At 44.9% G+C, this 21,439-nt stretch overlaps 1 protein-coding gene and 1 long non-coding RNA gene across 5 annotated transcripts; one reads left to right on the forward strand and one right to left on the reverse strand.

The window, feature by feature from the left end:
* Positions 1-1,703: 1,703 nt before the first annotated feature.
* LOC143473753 (myocardin) lies at positions 1,704-14,433 on the forward strand. Of its 4 annotated transcripts, none has more exons than XM_076970877.1 (15): positions 1,704-2,084; positions 2,747-2,901; positions 6,765-6,821; positions 7,111-7,169; positions 7,863-7,929; positions 8,213-8,338; positions 8,723-8,895; positions 9,013-9,153; positions 9,727-10,007; positions 10,223-10,367; positions 10,714-11,154; positions 11,537-11,632; positions 11,880-12,023; positions 12,222-12,276; positions 12,422-14,433. In XM_076970877.1, exons 2-15 carry the CDS (start codon positions 2,847-2,849, stop codon positions 12,823-12,825), a joined length of 2,244 nt encoding a protein of 747 aa, XP_076826992.1. In that variant the 5' UTR covers positions 1,704-2,084; positions 2,747-2,846; the 3' UTR covers positions 12,826-14,433. The 4 variants fall into 4 exon arrangements, with proteins under 4 accessions (XP_076826992.1, XP_076826994.1, XP_076826995.1 ...); XM_076970879.1 differs by having other exon boundaries at positions 11,883-12,023; XM_076970880.1 differs by having other exon boundaries at positions 10,226-10,367.
* A 57-nt stretch (positions 14,434-14,490) lies between these two features.
* LOC143473755 (uncharacterized) lies at positions 14,491-17,342 on the reverse strand. Its single transcript, XR_013120626.1, has 3 exons — positions 17,177-17,342; positions 15,848-15,921; positions 14,491-14,616 (listed from the first exon to the last, which is right to left on the reverse strand). It is a non-coding gene; the product is annotated as an uncharacterized LOC143473755 (long non-coding RNA).
* Between the last annotated feature and the right edge of the window lie 4,097 nt (positions 17,343-21,439).

Genomic DNA, 21,439 nt, shown 5'->3' on the forward strand with positions numbered 1-21,439 from the left:
CTGTACACAGCATTCAAATGTTATCTTTACTTCTCAGCTAGTGAGTCTAGTCCCTATGGTAAGGGCTCATTGCCAATTTCTGAGGTCTAGTCTGTCCTTGTATGCCTGTTAACGACCTTGCTGTAGTGTGCACAGGCTGTTATTGCGCAGTCTTGCCAGTGGAGGGCAGACTCACTCTAGATATAAAACAATCTTCATACGGTACCTCAGCCACGTATGTATTATGTATGATGGTGCTTTTGGAACTTACTCATTTCACTTGGAAAAGTGAGGAAATAAAATTTGTGGCGTTTTAAAACCAGTCACAGTCCTGTATATTCTAATACCTTTTACTGTTCATATAAATGTCTAGATATCCTTTAATATATATTTATCACATCTGACTGAAAAAGTGGTTACATTTGGTTGAAGTACTGTACTGGAGAAAGAGAGAGCCCCACACCATGGGAGCGGTGGAATCTGCAGAGGGTGTGTACGAGAGAGAGGCTGGAAGGAGTGTAACAGGTGCTAATCAGAAAGGGAGCCGTGGATAAGGGAGTGAGTGAGATTACATCACTTTTCCTTCAATAGTCCTTAGCAGTGTCATGGTGTGTTTATGTGACTCATCGTCATGCATTGCAGAGGACAATGCAGGGTGCACCCCCACCCCCAGCACTCAGACCAAAAGGAGACAGAATCCTGATTAATGTGCATGTGCAGTATCATTTTAGATGATCACGTTGTGTAGTACATTATGCTTGGTCCAGTCAGGAAGTGGTCTCTTACTGGACATTGTTATTTTGTCTATGCACAGATACTGCTGTGACTGCAACATCTACTACTTTTGGTTACAAGCACTATATATGCAATCTGTATAAAATAATTAGAATTGAACAGCCCATACACTCTTGCCTCCCTACCTCATCTCTCTCTCTCTCTCTCTCTCTCTCTCTCCCTCTCTCTCTCACACACACACTGACCTGCTGATACAGCAGCACACACCAACATGTCAGTCAAACTGGCTGAACAGGTGGTGGTGTAATGACCACCCCTGCCCAACCCCCCCTAACACACAGGCAAACACTCACACACACACACATACACACGCAGGATTGATCCACGGCATGGCTCTCCACTCTAGATGTGAATGAAATCAATTTGGCTCAAACAGCTATCGCAATGTATGCATTTGACAAGTAAGCAGCATACGCAGGCATTCACAATCCCTGAGAGGAACCTGCCTGTGATTGCTGAGACCAAACGCAGGTTACACGTCAGAAATACAGCTGGGCTTGCGTGACATGATGGGGGTGTGACACACACTGCTTCATTGTACTGCCTGCAGTCATGGTGGCTGTGTGTTAAGCCCACTGTCACCCCTTATGTGTTTGGCAAGCTTGTGCTCTGCTGTGGTGTGTACACTCCACAATATATATTATGCTCCTTATCTGTGTTATATAATTCAACAGACATACCAATTTTTACAGAAATACAGGTCCTTTGAAACTGATTCCAATGATAGTCAGACTGAGAGAAAAAGTGATGGAGGCCTTAAAGTCACCAATCCTTAGCATCAATCAGTCAGCAGACAAGTGTGTGTGTGTGTGTGTGAGAGTGTGTGTTTATGTGTGTGTGCTTATCCTAGGGTTTCTGAGGGAGTGTGGAGGAGGGGGTTGGGGGTGGGGGCCAGGGTGCTCGTTTGACAGCCCAACACAGTTGGCACAGCCCTGCTCAGAGTGGGGGCAGAGAGAGGGGGAGACAGTGTGGACAGGGTGAGTTTCCTGAGACAGCAGCGGGCTCGGGGCTCCTTGTCTCCAAAGACACCAACATTCTTTTCGGAACACCCAGAACAAACTTGAAGAAGGGAACAGAAGCGAGTCAGGCATGAGCTCTCCTGCAACTAAATGCATTTGAATTCTTGCCTTCCTACACCACGTCCTCTGGTTTCTCTCTCTCTCTCTCTCTTTCTCTCTCTCTCTCTCTCTCTCTCTCTCTCTCTCCCTCTCTCTCTCTTTCTCTCTCTCTCTTTCTCTCTCTCGTGGAAACAGCCGGAACACACCACCACTCCACCACTCCCCTGGCCTAAGGGTACAGAGTCTACTTTTGTGAGTATTCCTTTCAACCACTCTCTTTTTTTATCATAGTATTGAGAGGTCACGGACGCATGCGTACCGCATACGGACGATAAAGAAACGTATAATTGCAGTAGGACGTTTCTGTGATCTTCATTTAATGTAATTTCGGAGAAGGTGTCTCCTGGGCAGTGCCATTTTAATCAGTATCACAGAGAGATGTACAGTGTGGTAATTGAAAGTCGGAACTGGGCTGTGCTTTGTAAATAAAGTTAATCATTCTGTGTGTTTGTGCAGCGGCGGCAGTAAGCCAGGCCTCCATATGAATGCTCTCTCATCTACGAGATCTGCCCGTTTTATCCACAGCTGCTCAAGCTGAAGTTCCTCCATTAGGGAGTCTTGGAGGAGGGAATATGTCCTGTTTAATGAAGCAGCTCTTTTTAATCTGTCACTCTGTGTCTGTGTTAGCAGTAGTCGCCAGCATCAGTTCTCTCTTTCTTTTTTCTTTCTTTTCTCTCTCTCTCTCTCTCTCTCTCTCTCTGTCTGTCTCCTTTCATCTCTCTCAGCAGTTCTAACGTATTTGACCATCACTTGCCAATGTGTTCAAGGTGTATTCTGCCGTGTCAGGTTTTTGATTGACAGGCCCCTCTCCCGCTCTGGTTTTAACCCTTTACTGCCTCCCCGCTGTCTTTCAGGGGCAGAGGAAGGTACCAAAGCCTGTTCCATCTCACCTGATCCTCAGGGGGGAAGAACCACTGCGTGTCCCTCTGTCCCTCCCTTTTCCATCCACGCACCATGACCTTGCTGGCCTCAGAGAGGTCGCTGCTCATCCGGAGCAAATTCCGCTCAGGTAAGGGCTGGGGAATCCGAGCTGGACCCACAATCCTGTCTGAGCTTGGCTGTGTGCAGCTTCCCGGGTTGGATACAGGTGGTTGTGTGCAGTGCTGATAATGGCTGCTGGGTATTCTTTGTTTTCTCCTTGCTGGGTTGGTTTTGGCAGGAGCAGGAGGCACAAGTGTGTTGATGAAGAAGGACATGTCGATATATAGGATCAGAAGTGTAGCTGTGACAAAATAAATGTGTAAATAAATGTGCAAAATAAAAGTGAAAATTCTCATTAAAAATCTCATTTGTAGTACATTATGAAAACTGGAACAGTAGCCTCTCTAAACTGTAGCCCCGGAATGGCTAAGCTTAGTAATTATGAAGTATAAAAGATACAAATTGACTGATTTAAAACCTCTTTTGAAGCAAAGAGTATCCCTGTTAGGTACAGACTTTATTTATAGTTTGCATTTATAGTTTCTTTAAAAAATGATTCAAAGTCATAAATAATTGTAGGTGCATCCAGCCTTAAAGCTGCATCCCAAACAAAATCCATACGGATTTTAATGTTATTATTATCCAGAGCAGTTTTGAACAGGATTTAGTCCAGATTACTGCTCATAAAGATGTCCATTTCAGATTAAATGTGCTGGAATTCACTAGCTCATGAAGTGCCTGGATTACTGGTGTGAGATGCCCTCAGATAAATGCTGCTTTTACACCATCTCACATTTATGTCCTTCCCAGCTTGAGGCAGAGTTTGAGGCCTAATTGTCAACCCTTTGATGAGTTGAAGCAGGTGTTGTAGAGCAGATGAAGCAGTATCCTGCCATGGCTCTCCAGGGTTGAGAGTGGTGAAGCCCAAACCGCAGTTCTGTAATGATCCGGGGCTTACTGTGACTATCACGGAGTCGTCGCAACACTGTGTTCTGCTGTGTTCTGCTGTGTTCTGCTGTGTTCTGCTGTGCCATCCTCTGTGTGTTCCCTTATTATGCATTGAAGAGGGATAGTTGCTAAGTTTCCTCATTGAAGGACATGTAGGTAGAGGTTAGCCTGCCTTTGTCACTCTGCCCTGTGCTTGGAACTCCTTCAGAAGCACTGCCCTCTCCGTGGTTTGCCTCATAAATGACATGCTGCTCACAGACGCCTCCTGCTGGGCACACTGGCACCCCTGTCCATCATATACTTATTAAACATAAGGTCCCTGTGTCTCCCCCCTCACTGACCTCCACATGGTCGCCTGAGTCAGATAAGTCTGCATACCAAAGGGACAAAAGGAGATACGTTTCAATGAGAGGGAACGAGAGCCTTCTGACTGTGGGTCACTGGTTTGTGTCTCTGACACAGAGGGAAAGCTTGCCTTAAATGAACTGGCATGAACCCAGGCACTGTACAGTACTGGCTTTTAGTCTATTCGATAACTAATTACAAACAGCTTAATATGTAGAAAGAACATTCAGTTGAAAAAGAAGAAAAGCACCAGGAATAGTGAATAGTGGTGGTGAACACAGGTTTGGAAGCCTTTATTTCTAGATCATTGGAGAAAAAACGCAAACTACAATGTTCTGGATTTTTGGTAAAAGTGGGCTTATTTCAAACATAGACCACTTATGTGAGCTACTAACTTCTAACCAATTTACCCCAGAGATATGATGAGATGTAATGTACTGGCTTATATCTCTGTGCATGCTGTGCAACCAATCGGTATTTGGCTTCACTGGTTTCACCGAGAAATTGTATCACATCCAGACATCACTGCCAAGTTTATAACAGCTGGACTTTTAAGGCTGGTCTTGACTTCAGGTTAAGTCTTGTTTTACTGCTTGTAATAACTGAGTATGACTAATGGTGATGGTAAAAATATGTAGCGCTTCAATAATTAGGAAACAGAACTGGTAGCATGAAGTACTCTTCTCTGTGATTGTCTTTTAGTTCTGTATCAGTTCCTGCTTCTGTCACTGACCTTTGACACCTTGCTGACCTTTGGTCTGATGACTCATGAGCAAGATGGCAGCATTTGTACTGGCTGGCTGCTGATTCCCAGAGTGTTTTTTCTTCCCCACTCAGACACATTTGACTAGCCTAAATTCACCCTTTCATGGTGCTTCTTGTACCAACAAATGGTGGCTTATACCATCCTCATGGGTTGTGGTATTACAGCGAGGGCATATTGTCCCGTGGTGAGGACACAGCTCAGTGTGTGGGTGCACACACCAAACAAACAAAAATTAAGCAGTTGCAATCCAGTTGAGGTATGGAGAGGTGTGTGATCATAAGACCTGAGCAGGAGGTGTGTGAGCATGTTGGTTGCTGCCCATGTTAACAGGTCACTAGCATCCCTCCTGAAAAATTCAGGCTTCTTATGTTTTGTCTGATAACGTTTTCATCTTTCCATCCTGTGTTTTGACTGATGATGCCCTCTCTTTTCCATCTTGTCTTTTGTCTGATAATGTCCTCTCCTTTACATACTATGTTTTGTCTGATAACGTCCTCTCCTTTACATCCTGTGTTTTGTCTGATAATGTCCTCTCCTTTACATCCGGTGTTTTGTCTGATAACGTCCTCTCCTTTACATCCTATGTTTTGTCTGATAATGTCCTCTCCTTTACATCCTGTGTTTTGTCTGATAACTTCCTCTCCTTTACATTCTGTGTTTTGTCTGATAACGTCCTCTCCTTTACATCGTGTTCAGCTATCAAAATGCAGCACAGCGTTCCTCTTTGTAATCAGCATCAGTGAGATGGCCTCAATTACCTAGGCAACATCAAAGAAAACAGCAACTATACTCTCTACTGAGCTTATGATCTAGTGCTCAGTTATACACATCAGCTTTTTTGTACATAGGCTGACTTTTTGTCGATAAGCAACAGAATGGCACAGTTGTTCAGGGGAAAAAGATCATCTCGATCATTCTGTTTTATGAGTTTTCTTGCTTGACACTTTTCTAAGCGTCTCCCTGGAGTGCTGGAAACCATAGATACTTGCTTTGCTTGCATTTTGCTTTTCTAATAGGCTCGAACGCTTTATAGTTGTGAAGGCGACTTCCTCACAACCTAAAGCCAAAAAACACCAGCATCTACGTTACATTTTGCAGTAAATTGCTGTTTTCGCTAACTGCCCACGCCACGTTATATTCCAGGAAAAAGCTTCAGTTTTGGATTGAAAACAGGGAACACTGATTTGAAAAGCCTGTGGATCTTGAATGTTTGTTTTCCACAGTAAAGTGACAAGAGGAAGAAATTACTTAGCACAACTGACGGGGAACGAGAGAGAGAGAGAGAGAGAGAGAGAGAGAGAGAGAGAGAGAGAGAGAGAGGGAGAGAGAGAGGGAGAGAGAGAGACAGCTGAAGGGGGGTGGGGAATGACCAGAATAGACACACTGAGGGATAAATAGTTCCACCCTCCATAGCTTCTCTTCACCTGCCCTCCCCAGTAACTGTGTGTGTGTACGTGTGTGCACACACATGTGCACACATTCATGCATGTGGATGAGTGTGGATGTGTATGTGTAGAAAGATTTGTGGTATGGATGTGATAAAATAAGCACGTGTGTAATTGTATGGGGGGGGGGGGTGTTGGGGCTGGAGGGAGCAGAGTGCGTATGGTGTGCTGGTCGACTTTTTTACGATCACGAAGTGCACTTGGTGTAGTCGTAAAACACGGCACCAGTCGTATGGTGTGACCTCATGCTACACTGCCCACTGTCTTGGATCAGGGAGAGTTTTTCCCATAAATGACAAGTGCACAAAATACATTTCAGGAATGTGCTTTCTAAAACAAACTTTACAAATTTGTTCAATATTTGAAATTCCGAATAATTTTTTTTGAAAAAACTAAGAAAATCCATTACCATTTCTTTGTGCAAATGGCCTCTTTTCTTTTGTTCAGTTCTGCAGTTGAGAATACAGAACCGCAGACAGCAGAAGGAGCTGTGTGATGATGCAGGTGAGTGCACGTTCATCCGTGTGTGTTGTGCTCATTACCTTACCAGAATTCTGCCAAAGATGGACAAGCAGATAAGCCATCTCATTCTCAATGTTTTGTTCTGTTGTAAGGACAAACGCTCTCAATCGAGTGTCTCTAGCGTTTCTCCCTTCCATCATTCCAGCGTTGCTCTGTGTCCTTGACTCCCTTCTCTAACTCCTCCCATTACCTCCCTCTAACTCCTCCCATTACCTCGCTCTAACTCCTCCCATTACCTCTCTCTAACTCCTCCCATTTCTGTTGTGGTCAGCAGGAGCGAAGGCCTCCGGTCCTGACCTGGCAGGGGAGAAGGAAGCGCACGGCGGAGTGGTGAGTGCTGTTGATACCGAGAGTGTCTGCTTTAGCAAAAGGCAAAGCATTCTGGGAAATTTCTTCCCAGTACATGTAGATCGCATGTTAGGTTTGTGCATCTGGTATTGTTTTTTTAATAGTGGTTTTTGCTGAGTGAACCCGTGGTTAAATGGTGCACAGCTGGAAACAAGGCATTTAAATATATATTTCTTGCAGTCGTACATGATAGTACAGTAGGTATTCTCAAAACATTTAGGGCAAATGTCTGTAAATACTGTTACATATATATACACTTTACACATATATACTAAATACTGTGTCATAACTGATGTTGCTATTTTCTGTTACTTTCCACTAATGACTAAAAATGTCACATCTGATTTAAAATTAAACTGTAATTCATGAAGATGTATATTAATGGCACAAACACATACTTAGCTAATAAAAATGGTCACAGGCTCAAATAGCTGAAGGGAGATACTGTAGTACTGAAGTACTGAAAGCAGAGGGTTCCAAGCAGTTCCACACAGTAGAAATATACTTGTGGCTCTTCGTAATGACAACCTTTGTCTTTATAAGATGTCTCTGTGTTCACTTCCTCCGCTTATGAAGACGTGGCTAAGAGAGAGTTTGTTAGACAGTAGGAGTGTGTGTTCTGAAGAGGTGTGCTGGTGTTGATGGCTGCACTGACTGGGCTGTTTCCTGATGCAGCATCAGACAGTGGATGGCGCCACTCTGAAGTCGCCTCCTAGTGGTCTGACTGCTGAAACTGCACAAGGTGATTCATCGTCAAAGAGGGGTTGGGAGTGGTTCTGTCAGTCAGGTATAACGGTGCCCGTCCTCTCCTGAGCATAAATCTGCAGGGGGCCATTTGACTATGTTTCTGGTGGGTTACCATTTTAACCTTGAAGTTGCTATGAAAGTCCCTCAACCAACAGTACATGTTGAGTGATACTCTAATAAGAGCAAAAATAAATTACAGGGGGTCAACCCATCTGACTTTTTTCCCTTTTCTAAAGTGACTGAGCTAAGCTGTGTTTGTCTTTCTTGCCTTTTCACAGACAGGGCTAGTGGGGGTCCTCAGAAACAGAAGAAAGCTCGTTTGGTCGAAGATCTGAGCGAGAAGATCCAGAGACGACCTGGACCCCTTGAGCTTCTCCAGAAACACATCCTACCATTGGAGAATAGTGAGTGGAACTACTAATGTGTTCAAGAACACAACAGGAGTCTTCTAGGTCCTTCTAGATCCTCCTAGGTCTAGCAGTGGAGATTTTCAGGATTGTCAATGCTTGAAGTGAAATTCCAGGTTTAATGTAACCTAGGAAGTACTCTGTTACTCTAGACATCATATTATAAATTATAATTTTAAATTATTATTAATTATATTATAAATGTCTTTGGGCATTCGTTATTTGTTAACGGACACCTCAGCAAATGCCAGACATTGGATGCTATAACAGTAACCTATAATATTAAACTACACTGGTTCAAATTTTCCTTCAACACAAAACTCAACACGGACAGACTTGGCTCCCTCTGTTCGTTCTCAAGTCTTGTTTCCTGTACATTAGCTTCAGATGTCTTTGAAGATGACGTCTCCTCATGTTCCTCTGCATCTCCCGAGCAACTCGGGCTTCACCAATCGCCAGGCTCCTCCTCCTCACCTGGGCTGGCCAATCACCAGTCACTAAGTGATGGATCACCTGGTGCCACGCCCAACAATGGCAACCCCAGTAGCGTACAGGTATGTTGCAGAACTTTAACAGAATCAGCATGAAAATGAAATCAACTACATTTTCCCAGCATGCAATTATACTCCCATGACTCATTTGAATATGTGCTGCCTCCCCCCCAAACGCAGTCTAGTCTAGCACTGCTCCCCGCAACCGAGGGTCTCAGTCAGTCTGTCACTATGACAGTGGTGGGGTCAAGCTCCATGGCAACGACTGGGAAAGGCAAAGGCATGTACATCTCCTCTCAGACCACGCCCGTGCTACCCAAGGTATAATCACACTGGGCTTAATGTCACGACGCACTTCCCCTTTTAAAGCACTGAAAATGTTTGAAAACAATTATACAAATATAGCTTTTTATGTTAGTTTTGATCATTTCATAAAAAATGCTTAATTTATGAGATAAACAAAATAATTTAGCTGCTTTGTGGCAACAATATTTAAAATTTAGCTTGCAGCAATAAAAAGTCAATAATATAAATTAGTATTAGTTATTGAGCTTACAGTTTTAAATGATTTTAACTGAATTTATGTTAATTTATGAAAGTTCTATTTACTCCACTATTAGTACATCATCTCTGGTTTTATTAAACAAAATAAGTCTCAACTTAAACCTGAAATCAAAGGTTTATTATGCAGTTTTGATTACAGCCATATGTACTTGGTTAGTAGGAACATACAATCCTACTGGGAGGACTGTAGGACAATCCTGCTGTCAGAAGTCATTTTTTCAACTGATGAACTTGTGGTGCTGTTATAATGTGTTTTTCATTGTTTTGATCAGGTCCTCCTCCCTCATTTCTCCTGTTATGTTTTGTCTGTTCCCCGGTTCTGTCTCTCAGGTAGCTCATTCCATCCTGGGCGGGTCTTTAGCCTCGCCCCGCCCTCCACGCCCGCGCAAGCCACGCGACTGCAAGCCGAAGATGAGGAAGCTGAAGTACCACCAGTACATTCCCCCAGACCAAAGGGGCGGGGCTGCAGGGGCTTCTGGGAACAATTCTCAAAAGAACAGCAGTCAGACTCCACCCGTCGACCCCGCCTACTCCCATCTCTTACATCAGCAGCAGGTTTTCCTGCAACTGCAAATCTTAAACCAGCAACAGCAGGTCACTGTGGCAACCAGGTACATTAACCTGAAAACATCACCAGCAATCCCCAGTTTAACAACATCACATTTACAATGGAGTAGTCAATAGTTAAAAAAACAGTGTTTCTTGCACAATATTAAACTGGGGAGCAACTTTAAATCATTTTTCATCAGTCTGTATTGTAAAAAGTGCAAACATTGTCACATTACACATAAGAGCAACAGTTCTTATTAACATGGCCATTGTGCAGCAGCAAGAGCCAATTAGTGAGGTGTTCCGGAGCGGTGCCACAAACCAGCCCTCAGCCTGTTCCCCCAGCAACAAACCCCACCCCCTTGGAAACAAACCCCACCCACAAGATAGAATTACTTCCTCCGAACCTCGACGACCTCACGGTAAGAGTCTTTTTAAGCTGTTCCTAACTGAATGAACAGGTAGCTGTTCCTAACCGAATGAACAGGTAGCTGTTCCTAACCGAATGAACAGGTAGCTGTTCCTAACCGAATGAACAGGTAGCTGTTCCTAACCGAATGAACAGGTATCTGTTCTTAACCGAATGAACAGGTAGCTGTTCCTAACCGAATGAACAGGTAACTGTTCCTAACCGAATGAACAGGTAGCTGTTCCTAACCAAATGAACAGGTAGCTGTTCCTAACTGAATGAACAGGTAGCTGTTCCTAACCGAATGCCTAGCCGAACTCGGTTCCTAACCGAGTGTTTTGTGCGCGACTGCTTCCCAGGTGTCAGAACTTCGGCAGCAGTTGCGCAAACGTGGGCTCCCGGTTTCTGGCACCAAACCCTCCCTGCTGGAGAGGCTTCGTCCCTTCCAGATGCCCCGCCCCCCTCTCGCCCCGGCTCCTCTCTGCCACCTGCAAGGGACCCTAGAACCTTCACGGCCGCCCAGTCTGAGCCCTTCTAACCTGGACGTTTCCAGCAGCCCTTCCCACATCTATGTCCAGCCTTCAGGAATGGTGGATCAAGGCTTGGCTAGTGTCAGTTACTTGACCTCCCCCTCTTCTTCTGTGGGCTCCAGTCCAAGCCTGCGTGCGCCCTCACCTCCCCAGCCCCTCGGTGCCCTCTGGAGGCCAGACCAGGCGGCAGAGGAGCTGAGCGTGGAGCTGGAGATGAGAGAGAGGATTCGAAGCAGACCCAGAGAAAAAGCAGTGGACACTGTCACACAGGTTCAGACTTTTTTTTTTATTACTTCATGAAAGGAGCACATCAGGTCAACATATGATCCCTGTTTTCTGCCTGACGTGTTTAACACGACAGTTGACCTGTGTAGGACCTTTGCAGAACAGAAACTGATTTAAGCTCCAGATGAGATATAATGACATGCACTGCCTATTTAATCCATGAAAATGATTTATGAAGACATTATATATATTTGCCTACATATGAATCTTGCACTCGTCCTTGTGGCTGCTTTGAAAATATCGGAGTTATACTTGGTGTCATTATTCCTGGCTTTGGCATGGCCCATTTTTCCAGTAATGCATAAATTGTACCAATCTTTCCTCCCTTCTCCTCACCTCTCTGCCCCTTCCTGCGGCTCTCATCCAGCCGTACGGAGGCTCCCTACATCCGTTCCTGCAACAGGACCCGGGATGCCTCAGCGGGAAGCCAAACTCAGAGGGGCAGGACGTGTTGTTGGCACAGGTGAGAGTGCCACAGGCTGTCTGCCCTGCCATGTGGAAATATGTGGAAATCACTTTTTTTTTGTTGCCAGAGGTTGCGAGCTATTCTGAGCGGCTATGAATAGAGTCAGACAAAGCGTACATTAGAACCCCTCAGAGCTGAGCTCGGCAGAGTTGTTCATAGCGCTGTGTCATATAAAAAAATGCTGCAGTGATAAAAGTAAAATAAAGTAAAAGTAAACATCTCTTGTTGTGCATTGCTGTGTCAGCAGGCGTATTCCAGTCAACCGTGTGACACTATTGGCCAGGATTTTGAGCTTCCTATGCAAATCACAGCAAGCCCAGAACAAGCTCCACCCACGAATAGTCGTAGCCTGGAGGAGCTACTGCAGGAAGCCATTCAAAGAGTACAAGTATGTCTATGTGAGAAAGAGAGAGAGAGAGAGAAAGAGAGAGAAAGAGAGAGAGAGAGAGAAAGAGAGAGAGAGAGAGAGAGTGTGTGTGTGTATATGTGATGTTTAGATGTTAACTGTTCTTCCTTGATACCTTCTTTTGAGTACTGTTCATATTAACTGGCATAACAGTGTTACTCTCTATGTCGTTTATGCCAGATGGAACCAAGTGAGTCCATAGATGACATTTTGGAAGGTACCGTTTGTTCCTCTGGTGAGCTGAGTGCACTTTCATGGACCCTAAACATCATATATGAAAATGCTGCACTAGCAAATGTTAATTTCCTGTTTACACATTCCAAGCACCTCGAGTTTCTTCCCTGCCATGTTTTATTAATCAGATAATGCTCCCATTTCAGATGTCCAGTTGTGTGGTACTGCATTGCCAGGCTGTCCTACCCCTCCTCCCGACCAATCACAGCCCACCCTGGGCATCTCAAAAGACGACCGAGTCTTGTCTTCTCCCCTCTGCTCCTCGCTGCTGCTGGAGCTCCCGCCCTCCCCCACCAACGCTCCGCCCCTTGCTTCGAACCCCACCCCTCCTCTCCCTCCTCCCTTCTGCAGCACTCCGCCTCTGCGCCATGCCTCCAGGAAGAGGAGGTCCGATGTTCCAGCCTTCGACGCTGCCGATTGGCTGGAGTCGCTGACGTCAGGCCTGCACCCTCTCACGCCGCCACCCGCCCCTTTCGTGGAGAGCGACTTTGGTCTCGATTCGGACCTAAATGTAAACAGAGTCCTTGACCTGATGGTGGAGCAGTGGTGAGGCTGGTGGAGAACTGTACACGTGTGCACACATACGTGTGTGTGTGTGTGTGTGTGTGTGTGTGTGTGTGTGTGTGTGTGTGTAAGTAATTGGATGCCTGATGGGTAATTACCCACCTATCAAACCCTGCCTCCCTGGAGAGGTGACCCCTCATTTTTTCTTCCTACCCTTCTTTTACATCCATTCATCTCTGCCCACTGATGTGACCAAACAGATCTGACTGACATCGACTGCAACTGAACTCTCTACTCCACGCAATGTCGGGAGAGAGAGAGATGGTGAGAGAGTGAGAGAGAGAGAGAGAGAAAGAAAGTGAGAGTGAGAGAAAGTGAGAGAGAGAGAGCGAGCAAGAGAAGAGTGAGAGAGATGCTTTAGTGAAAAAACATTATACACACATGCACGCTTGCATGCACACACACACACACACACACACTCACACACACACACCCCCCAGAGACTATACGTTGTATGTATAAAACAAAGCTAATTTCCTGTAGATATGCCCCTCGCCTCAGTGCCAGACAAACGGTCGGCGTGTGGTGAGCAGCCTCTTCAGCGGGAGCTTTCGCCAAGCTGTGTGTCTTCGCGGGGAAGCGTATGCGCTCCCTGCGTGTCTGTGCTTTTCTTCACCGCTTCCTGTGTGCGCGTGTGTGATTGTGTTCGTGCACACACACTCACAGGCATTTATCTCCACTCTCCTCACACTGTAAGGTGCCTGAAGCACCAGAAGGCACTTGTTTCTTTCACCCGTGTGCAGTTGTACATTTATTTCTGACTGGGAAAAAAAAACAGCTGCATTTTGTGCCGTAGTTGGTAACACATGCTTCAGAACAGTCAAAGCCCCGCGCGTCACACGTGGTCCTGCAGGGGTCCTGCACAGGCATGGCCTTGGAATGGAAATGTCTTGACATACCTCACTTTTCAATACACCAGAGCCACACCACCTGCTTCCCAGTTCTGGCTTGGAGCCCATTATTATCCCAGTATAAATTGGGTTGGGAAAAACTGATCTCAGAGCAGGGAAACAGGTTAAATACCTTACGCCATGTCCCTTGTAGCAAGCAAATCTAAAAGCTTTTGACTTGCCAGCCCTACCAAGAAAACACTACAAATTTAAAGGGAAAGTCTTTAAACCCCAACACATTTCAACTCTGAAGGGACCCACACAATATCATCCACAATCAATTCACTGCAATCTTTGGCTGCCTCTTGCTCACAAACACAGTGGGGGTGATAGGACTACACCTCTGTAACCCCATGCAGTGGTACACCCCCATCCACTTCACGCAGGTGAAGTCTCAGCCTTCACTATAGAGAGCTGTGGCTCATTAAGCGATGTGGTGTTTGATAATCAAAGCCGCCGTGGTGCCACCATCCAGGACAAAACGCTCCTGGACATCTCCACACTCTGTACTGCTGGATCTTCGTTTTTCAGACATCAAGCATAGGTTGGACAGAAAAGAGCAAAAACCAACCAGCCAGAAAAAAATATATAAATGCCCTTTTCTGTGTTTATTTATCAATATTTATTGAGTAAATTATTCAATCCGATATTAATGTTAAAACTCTGTTGTAAACAATGAAAAATTAAAGTCTTAATTGATTTTGCCTGCTGGTGTCATTCGTCATAGATTTTGTTATTTGCAAAGAGGCAGGCAAAAATGAGTTATACATCTAACGGATAATTTGTGTCTCCAAAAGAAAGTTGTGGCTGAATCCAAAATCATCTCAAATCTTACAGACATTTTTTATCTTCTGCTCTTGAAATTCCCATCAGATGAACCCCAAAACCTGCATACCAGAAATAAAATGGTTATAGCTGGTCTGAGATGTGCGAAGGTAGCCATAGCATTTACAGAGCTTTCATCTTCTACTCCTCCCCTTCAGGCTTTCCGTAATGACTTCACAGCCCATAATATTCCTCCAGAACACTGGAGTGTCAGCAGCAGGAACTGTACTTTAATTCATTGTATTTCAAAACCTATCAGATTTTGCACCCTTGTTCGGGTGAGGTAGTTCTGCTGGGTGCTTCACACTTCTGAAGTTTAATTACACTGGCCTGAATATTTCCTGCAATCGGATAATCTGAGCTGGATATTTCTTAAGGTGTTAAACTTTCTGTAGTCAGCAGTGAAATGTACTTCAGCAAGCTGGAAGGAATGTGTCTAAATCCAATTACCATCGTTAACTAAAGACAAAGAAAAGAATTCGTTGAAGTAAATCTGTATCTGTTGGAAAAAAAGTAAATATTTTACACGTATTGTACTCATTCATTTATTCAGACAGATGGCTTAAGTATTTGTTAATCCTAATTGTGTACAGTGTAGATATTCATGCATTATTCATATCTGTCTCCACTGTCTTGATAAAGAGCTTCCACCATCTGCAGAGATTAATTAAGTTAAAGTGTTAATTAGATCCTATTTAACGCAATATGACAAGCAAAATCTATACTGCTGAAATCCATACACAAACTGTTTGGATCGTTAAGCACTAAGGGATTTCATTCAGCATAAGATTCTGCATGATGTCATAAAACATTATTTATCCTCATGGGAAAACAGTTCATGTACATTTAAAGTAATTTGGACAGTGACATCTTAAATCTCCTTAGATTGTAAACAGTTAAAATCAGATCTTTCCTCAAAGTCCCATTCAGGAGTACCTAAGTACAACATATGTAAAGGTACATGCACCTGATCACCTTTGACTTACAAAATTACAATTAAAGAGACCTACTTTAAAACATGTGCTAAAACTGATTCAAACTAAACAAACCAAACCTGCATACATCTTTGCCACCAATCTAGTGTATCTAATTTAAAATAATTCTAAACAATGCCTTCCATGAAAATCCATAAAGTTAAAAGTGTGATATCATGTGCTCTGTTTGGGGGAGTTTCATTACTTGTCCAAAAATCATGTAACCATTAAATCCTTATTAGAGTTCATACAACATAATCCAAAAAAGCTCCACAACATTCTTAACAAAACCAGGTGTTAGAGGTGCATGCAAACTCACCACCAATCCAAGCCCAAATCAGACTATCAGAATGTTACACCTGGACATCTTCACTCTGGCTGAGTTGTCATATCCTGTGAAGAAGAGACGTGAAGCATGTGCAGGTCTGAAATGGTTTCTTAAAGAGGTGAGTAATGAAAGGCTAAGACAGCCATCTGACAAGGCAAATAAAAATAAGTCAAGCATTCATCAGTCACTAGCTAGACCACACGCTCTGTAATTCAGATTGAATGCCTTTCATGTGATAACAATAGCTTACGCGTAATGAGACACTAGTCCTTCAGTCTTCCACTGCTCGGGAATTCATATTGAAAATGTACATTTTTATGTGTAAAGCAGAAGAAGATGGAAAGGTGTGTGTGCGTACATGTATGTGTGTGTGTGTGTGTGTGTGTGTGTGTGTGTGTGTGTGTGTTTCAGCTATTTTGATTTCAAGTATCTCTCCCTCTCAACCCATGTACTTTTATCTCCAAACAAGTCAGACCAGTTAAAGTGTTTAACCATGCAGACTGTGGAGATGAATTTCCATAAACACATCAGATCTTTCCATGCAGGACCGTCATGAGATCATCTTCACCTGCTGCTCACTCTAAATGCACAGGGCCCAAAATTAAAATCTTTGCTCCATATAGTCCGCCATTGTTTTCAACACTTCAAAAGCAAGCAGGGCTTTCTGAAGTCCAGAGGCTTCGGTTCCTGTTTGACGTCTGACTTTCACTTCCACTGAAGCTCATCTCTGCTAGATACTGGATCAGTGAACATCGAGACAGCGTTGTCATCATCACCAGAGATGCTGACTGATGACCAAAAGATAGGAAATGGGTGTTTTTTTAAAGTCAGCTCTCAAAACAAATAGCTCAGTAATACATCACTGGGTTTTGCCCGATGCTGTCAAAGGAATGTTTAGAAGTACTGACTGAGTCATCTGACGCACAAGAAACGAAAATGAAAGAGTCCAAAATAGCATAAAGCCTCCTGGACTGATGGCATCTACGGTGTGACATGAGAAGCGTTAGCCAACAGACGGTCATGCTGCAAACCCCCCGAAACACCTTGCGCACAGATACACAATCGGACCTGAAACCCGCCAAGGTCAGGCTGGCCCTTTCAGGAATGTGCTCAGCCTCCTTCTCCACTTCTCTCCCTGTCTGTCAGTATAAGACGGGACAGCTGTACATGATCAGCAAGCACAGCCATGAGCAGAGCGGGGGAGGTGATGGCGTGGAGGTGCAGGCCGTGCAGAGGAAGTGTGTGTGTGTGTGTGTGTGTGTGTGTGTGTGTGTGTGTGTGTGTGTGTGTGTGTGTGTGTGTGTGTGTGCGAGCGCATACATGTGCCAGTGTCTTCTCCCAGTCTCCCTCTGCAGGGGATCTGCTCTCTCTTTGATCGCTGGCAGAAGGTCAGTTCTGTTCGATTTCTCGCAGCGCTCTGTGTGCAACCTGCCTGGTTCGACGCTCCAGTCAGCCCTGGGGGGCGGAGCCAAGGGGCAGGGGGGCTTAACTGCTCGGACTCCTGCACAAGCGAGCGTGATCAGAGACTTAGCCAAACTGATCCTGTAAACATGCAGCGGGGTCATGTGTGCCATGTGGTCATGTAGGGGGGCATGAATGAGAACTTAGTGATCACACTATTAACTCTGAATGAGAGAGAGAGAGAGAGAGAGAGAGAGAGAGAGAGAGAGAGAGAGAGAGATATGCCTACATTTAAGGAGCCACTGATGATGGGGGATTATGTCAGCCTTTATTCATCTTTAATATTTCACTCAGGATATTTCTTGATTATTCCTAATTTTTGCAGCCTCGTGCCCTTTCGCTCCCTGCGCTCTGCTATGGTGTTTATTGCAGATATCTGTGGAACCAAGATGTCTGTGCCAGAGCTGTCAGATGGTCACTGAGCTGGCCAGGTGGAGAGGGGAGTAGATACAGGAAGAACTCATAATGGGGGAAAAGGGTCATTACTGAGGAACAAACCAAACTGCTGCTTGAATTGCTCCCCATTGGTCAGATACGGATAAATGTGTCGAAATAAGGAATTTTGGGCAAAAATGACTAACAAACGTTGTGCCTGCTACAATGATCAGCCCTGAAAAGGAGCCTGTGCAAGACATTTGGTATAAAGAACAACTGATGTTTAAGTGTCTCAAATATTCACAAACTCACACTTTTGTAATCTCAGTGGGCACAATCTAATCTGATCTATACCAGTTTTGTGCTTCAATGGAGAAGGCCATTTATTTCCCCTGAACAAATCATATTCACACCCTCGTGTGACTCGGGACATGAAATATGAATAATATGAAGAAGAGTCTACTGTAACTTTAACGGTGCATCTGTGGGTTGAGCCCAGAGCCAATCCGATTTTACCCCATTCAATTACAATGAAAAATATATTAGATCCAGATGTCACATCAGAACAGGCATTTCGGTTCATATAATGAGTACAAACACGCAGCCCATCTGAACAAGGATGCCAGAGAACAACTGGTCTATGAGAAACAGGTCTCTGGATAATCTCAGGAACCTGAAACCACTGAAAACTCCATTGTGAGCCGTGTGACTCAATTGAGATTGAGTTTAACAAGCCTCTCCTACTGTCAGCTGGAGACCGTTTGGGAACCTCCTCCTCTCCGGAACTCCTCCGCACGTATAGCTTGTCTCCTCGCGCCAGCCCACGTGCGCCCGTGTCTGCACCGCAGCACAGCTCCTCCAGGGGAGCTGCAGGAGCCCGACATCGCTGAGCCCGTGGTGTTGCACGCGCGCTCACCAGGCCTGTGCCTCTGTGACTCACTCAACCAATGACGTGTGTTTCAAGGCCACGCGCACGCACAACGGCACGTGCAATTGTTTATTTATACGTTTACAGGCGGTGCCTGTGAAGGGCGTGGGCCGTAATTAGCGCCTCGCACCTCGTGAACTGCTGCACCGAAGCGCAACGGCCCATCGGCAGACCGGCATATCCGTCTTACGCAATCTCGCGTACAGCGCTATTGAGCATGAGCTGTGGGGGCATCGCAGATTCCTGCATAGAAAAAGCGTGAGTTGTAGCACGCAACTAAAGCTACACCCTAAAAACACGTCTATTAAGATCAGTACTTAAGCCCATCTACCTCCGTACAGTACGAGAACTTCGATTTGTCCTCCGTGATGCATTCTAAGTAGTGTGTGCCTGTGCCCCGTTCGCAGGGTTGCCAGATTTCTGCTCGGGCTTTTACACGCTGCAGAGCGGAGGCTCAGCACCACAGCTCGCGGCACCGTGCTGAAAAGACAGTCCCACGTTGTTGTGCCAATCCCTGCATCCTCGCTCCATTCATAATGATATGACGAACACTACGGTGGGAGTGCATCGCTGGCACAGATTTCTGCACAACCCCACACACGATTTCGGATATTCAGCCTGTTCTGCAGAGAACAACTGATGGGTTATTTATTTGGTTTTTATATGCCTGCTAAAGGGTACACTTATACACTTTGTGTGGCTGTTATCAACAGACGATCACTCTTCCCAACAATGGGGTGCTTGTACATGTGTTTGCCCTGGGAGAGAGGAGTGATGTATTAGTTCTAACAGCCAATAGACAGTGGCATTTTAGAGGCATGATTGGTTGAGGCTTAAGGCCAGCCCCTAGTAATTAGTGTCTGTCTAATTGACCTTTGGTCAGGTAGATGAATCAGAGGCTGCCTTTAGGGCCCTCAGATGCTCTGACCTTACATAAATTATATGCATATGCATATGCAAGTGTATACACACGCTCACATATAAATGAACAAAGGCAAAATTTGGAGATTATATACTTTAAAGCCACCACAGGGTCAGTTGTTTAATCTGTAATTATAAGACATATTGTTTATGACAAAGCATAATAATAGTTTATGGCACAGAGCATAATTGATTCATTCGTGGGCACATAATTCATGTGTAGTACCACCTCATTATAGGAGCTCCTAGCTTGCTTTGGTCTGCCTGTTCACCAACTCTTTTTAGTGTTTTTATCTTTGTGCCATTGCAAGGAAAGCAGTATTTATTTTATGAAATTATTACCACCTCTCTTCAACCATGCAGTCTATAAGTTGTCCTTTATTATGTAATTAACACAAAATGATCACCTGGTGCTGAAAAAGACCTTCTCACACAGCCATGGGGCGGTATGTGACAGTCACCCATGGCGTGGTCTCTCAGTTCAGTTCACTTCGGTTCAATTTAAACCATTTCAATTCAGTTCGATTCACTCGAGTCAGTTCTGTTCAGTTCTTCTCTCCGTTTAATCAATCTTGCTTCTGCGTTTCTTTTCTCTCTTTCATCGGAGCAGAGGTCGGAGAGCGGACCCAGACGGCCCGTCTGCCTGCTTGTGCTGGCACGCGCACGCTAGCGTGCACAAGCACATTGTGGCGGATCTGCTGTCTCTGCTGGGTGCCTGTTTGAACAGGTGGAAACGAGGAAGCCAAATGAACCCCGAGAAAACGATTACGCAACGAGAAACTCATCGTCGCACGACATATGTCAACACCGCCAAACACACAAGGTCATTACCACTTGGTGCACGTCTTGTTCAGGCACACTGGTTGGCTCGTGCCCCAGTTACTCCGTTCAGTTCTGGCTTTGCTCGTGAAGGCCGCTCCTGTCTGGCCTAGTCCAGCTGGTTGGTCCTGACCAGTCTCTTTCTCTCCAGTGGGCTCAAGTTTAGTTTGATGACACCTCCTTTGGACCACTCGACCACATTTGACAAACCAGAGAGAACTGGGGAGTGAAGGTAAATTTAGAGGGTTAGATTTAGTGGAGAGGAGTCACTTGAGTTAATGATAATAAGCCCTTTCAGTATGTAGATAACAATCTGAATGGCATGGTGAGAGAGAGAATAATTACAGCCACAATTAAACAAGAGAATCTCAAATCCAGGTCAAGAGCTCTACAGAACCATATCTCTCACACAATTTCAGCACATCATTCTTTCTCTCTCTCTCTCTCTCTCTCTCTCTCTCTCTCTCTCTCTCTCTCTCTCTCTCTCTCTCTCTTTTTTTTTTGCTCTCTCAATCTCCTTCCATTTGTTCTTTGAGAGTAGGCTATCTTTTCCCTTCCTTTTAACATCCCATCTCTGATTGATTCCCTTTTCGTCCTCTTCTCCAACTGCTCAACCCTCCCCCTAGTCGCTGTTTGTAGTTATGCTAGTTTGATTGTAATGATCTTACAGGCCATGCTCCTGTGATGAGCTGTGGAATTCAGCCCCGTGGGGAGACAGCCCCCACGATATTTATTAAAGCCTAGCCTGACATCCACCCCCTCCTCTGAAGACCTCTCTGGGATGTGCAGACGGGCTTCTGAGAGTCCTGCACAGTCCACAGTGCACAGTCCATGGTTAAATGTGGTGTCAGGTAGATTACTGTTAGGTATACAGTACATCAGTGGGGGGAAGCAATCGTTTCTGGCATGGAGATTTATGGTTTTAAGGGATTGTGAGGAGCTAAAAAGTTAAAATACATGATGCTGCGACCCAGTTGTCTTGTGGCATCTGCTCATGGTACATGAAACACATTGGAATACATGAAACATGAAACTAGTGACATAACATTTTATTGGCTTTCATGTGAACCAGTTGCAAA

This window comes from Brachyhypopomus gauderio, chromosome 13, assembly GCF_052324685.1.
Source record: "Brachyhypopomus gauderio isolate BG-103 chromosome 13, BGAUD_0.2, whole genome shotgun sequence".
In the NCBI taxonomy this organism is placed as follows: Eukaryota; Metazoa; Chordata; class Actinopteri; order Gymnotiformes; family Hypopomidae; genus Brachyhypopomus; species Brachyhypopomus gauderio.

Coding starts and splice junctions, on each gene's coding strand:
- LOC143473753 (XM_076970877.1), top strand. CDS start 2,847: ATGACCTTGCTGGCCTCAGAGAGGTCGCTGCTCATCCGGAGCAAATTC. Junction 8,339..8,722: donor CATCCTACCATTGGAGAATA/GTGAGTGGAACT, acceptor CCTGTACATTAG/CTTCAGATGTCTTTGAAGAT. Junction 8,896..9,012: donor GCAACCCCAGTAGCGTACAG/GTATGTTGCAGA, acceptor CCCCAAACGCAG/TCTAGTCTAGCACTGCTCCC.